The sequence below is a fragment of the Conger conger genome, chromosome 8 (assembly GCF_963514075.1).
Source record: "Conger conger chromosome 8, fConCon1.1, whole genome shotgun sequence".
NCBI lineage: Eukaryota > Metazoa > Chordata > Actinopteri > Anguilliformes > Congridae > Conger > Conger conger.
This window is the reverse complement of record NC_083767.1, coordinates 62,117,364-62,120,711: the sequence shown is the minus strand read 5'-3', so window position 1 is coordinate 62,120,711 and position 3,348 is coordinate 62,117,364. Positions and strand designations below refer to the sequence as shown.

Below are 3,348 nucleotides of genomic sequence, written 5' to 3'. Positions count from 1 at the left end.
TCATGATCTAAACTGGGACCCGCAAGGTCGGCGGTTGGATTCCCGGTGTAGTCAAAATAAGATCTGCACAAGCCCCTTAACCCTGCATTGCTCCAGGGGGATTGTCTCCTGCTTAGTCTAATCAACTGTACGTTGCTCTGGATAAGAGCATCTGTCAAATACCAGTAATGTAACTCATCATTTTGAGAAGGTGGATACATTGGTAGTTAAATGCATTGAAATGGATGACCAGACAGTAATTTAAAATGTAAAGTATGTATTTCATTTTGAAATGCTAATACTTTGAATGTTAAGTTGTGTCATTGTGAACAAGCAATTTGGTTTGTGTCTACAGTTTTGAAAATTACCTCAAGCTTCTGAAATTAGTGTCCAAGTGATTGTAAAAAACTGTAAGCTCCTTCGGATTGGACTTTTCTGGAAGCAGCCATATTTCAAACTTCCACAGTGAAAACACATAATATTCATGGAGGGTGACATTTTGCGCTGACATTTTAATAAGTGGTAACAGACTAAGGGGTCCCTGAAAATATATTCTCATTAAGATTCTCATGGGCACAAAAAGCACTGCTGCTACAGCACTAGACCCTGACCCCCACCAGGTAGGTCATCAGAGAACTCAGGGTTCTTCTACTATAACAACCTGGGCAATTATAGTGGTCAGAAAATGTCAGGTATTGTGTACTGATCATTATAGCAGTATGCAAAAGTTTGGGCTCGACTCACCTGTATATACGCTTACTGAACTGGTCTTGCTGCAGCTGCCATTTGGAAGAACTGCAGTGATGTTGAAAATATATTCCACCCCAGGTCTCAGATCAGAAAGGACAGCTGTGGTGGTGTTGGGGGCACATTTCTGTAATCTGGGCTCTTCTCCCTCACAGCTGTACTTGATGTGGATCTCATAAGAAACTCCCTCCATTCTGACTGGTCGTTCCCAGCACAGGCTCACTGAGCTGCTCTTCACATCAGTGGCTTCCACCCTCCCAGGGGCACAGGGCTCTATCGGAGAGAACAGAGATGGAGGTTTCAATCTGAGCCGTCATTTCTCTTAGTCTGCAAATATTTAAAATAGTATTTTGTTGTTTTATACTCATTGCATAATCAGACTAATTCAAACTTACATAAACACACTAAATTCTCAAAGTTCTCACATCCATAGTGATCCCATGCTTTCCGGGCCAGGAATTCAAGGCCCTCCCAATCTATCTCTCTTGCTCCGTCTCCCAATGCCAACAAGGAGTCGAAATATAGCCTGTAAGTATGGGTGCCGGTTTGTGTGTGTGTGTTTGTCTTTCTCGTCCTCTCTCCCTCTTTCTCTCCCTCTGTCAAAAATACAGGCCTGTGGTCTTTGACCGACTTTCATCCCAGGCTTGAGGAAATACAGCTCATCTTATCACTAGAGTGTCTGAGAAGACACTTCATCTTAAACTTCTGATCATACATGTGGCTGGACAAAAAGATATGCTGATGTTTTGTATTTGGAGTGATTTCTGGACACTTGAGGACACCCGGTGCAGTTTGGGAAATTAATCCATGATGGAATTTGAATGCCTGTAGATATCTTTACCTAATCTTGTACACACATTGAGATCAAGTTTGTACACAAATATAAAGTCGTTCTAGGTTGGTCCTTGACTTAGAAATTGAGATATTCAGCTAAAAAATATATATTTTATGTACACGGTATGTACATCCTCTGACATACATTTGTTCCGTCTCAGATGTATGAATGGTACAAGCCTCTTCTTTAAGTTAAGACTTCAACCATGTGTGTGTAGTAAATCATTTTTGGGATATTGACACTTTGAAAGGACTAGTACAAAATAGGCTGACATTGCCATCTAGGGGGCTAGTGAGGAAAGGATTAAGGCTTTATTATTTTTTTAACTCTACAAAATAAAAAAACTAAAGCTAAAACACATACAGTGTCGTGTCATAACATAACATAACAATGCTGAGAACCAGCCATTCAGCCCAGCAATGCTTGCTTCTTCCCACCACTAAGTGTACCTATTGCTTATTTTGCCTAAACACTAAATAGTATCTAGCACCATATCAAGCTTGGTCTTCACCCCTTCCTGATTTCCTACATTACACACTGCCACACTGGGGGTGGATGTTGGTATGTGACCTTGGAGCTTCCTTGTTGCAAATCTGAAGAACACCACCAGGATATGGAGAATCCACTGGACCCATCGGACGATAGCAGATGTCTCCACTGGGGACTCCACTGCCAACTTCCCAGGTACAGAAGGCTCTACACAAAAACATATTACCATTAATAAATAAATGATGAGGTGACAAGTCTCATTGTTTGCATTACAGTGGTGTTACAACATCACATCCGTGGAGTCCACTGTCACCTTCCCAGCTACAGAAGGAGAAAGCTCATATTATATAGCATACATATATAGCAGATATATTGAGGGGGAGCGATTTTTGCGTTGCCATCAATTCCAACATTTTTCACATCCCGCCACAGCCCCATTCTCCCCAACAGAAGCACACTTAGACTGTACCATGAGTCTTACTGCCCATAAATAACTAAACATAAAACAGCTCTAATGGGCCTGAAAATGAATTGTCACAACTGGCTCATTTTTGTCGTGAGCAGGAAAATGAGACATGCGACAACAGGCTTACGGGATAACCAATTATTTATTTAAAGCAAGTTATAATGGGGAATGAAAGATCAGTATGACGGCAGTGTTGCATGTCAACCAAGATGTCTGTCCTACGACAGATGTGATATTTACTGAAACTGTGACATGTACTAATTTTCTCCAGGGGTCCCTTGTTTTTCTTCAGATTACAGGATCTGTCTACATAAAATAAAAAACACTGGCGCTAATTATTTTTAGAGAGACCTGCATGGTGGTAGCAGTAAGCATGACAGTAATTTCATAATCAAGGCAGTTGTAGGGATTTCCGTAGTAGTTACGCCTCATCATAAAGGGGCCATCTACATTTTTGTATTATTTTTTCCAAGGTCTGTTTTTTCCCTTTATTTTGACTCATTGTGGTTGGTATTGTGACACCAACACATGCATTACGAAGACGTCACTTGAATACCAGGGCACCCTTGTATGGATAGACTAACCCCTCACTAACACGAAACCGCCCACCACTGTGGGAGTAGAATTAGAAACATGTAGAATTATCCATTTTTATGTTAACTTTTTTTTCCAAAATGGTCACAACGTGTGTAATTTATCGTTGTCATAACAAATCCGATGGTGACAACAGTAGGCAGTTTGTATAGAATCCCAGTGATGAGAGAGAATGAGGGAGAGGATATGAGGAGTCAAGCCAGTCAGAATAAACTGTTAATTTAGTGTGTTCTGTGTC

General features: G+C 40.9%; 1 protein-coding gene across 1 annotated transcript in view; it reads right to left on the bottom strand.

The window, feature by feature from the left end:
• Nucleotides 1-960: 960 nt before the first annotated feature.
• The window catches only part of LOC133134555 (uncharacterized), a 97,077-nt gene continuing 94,689 nt past the window's right edge, over nucleotides 961-3,348 (bottom strand). Inside the window, exons 7-8 of the mRNA XM_061250756.1 lie at nucleotides 2,100-2,257; nucleotides 961-999 (exon numbers count right to left, since the gene is read on the bottom strand). Coding sequence (XP_061106740.1) covers nucleotides 961-999; nucleotides 2,100-2,257 — 197 coding nt within the window. The remainder of the gene's footprint in view (nucleotides 1,000-2,099; nucleotides 2,258-3,348) is intronic.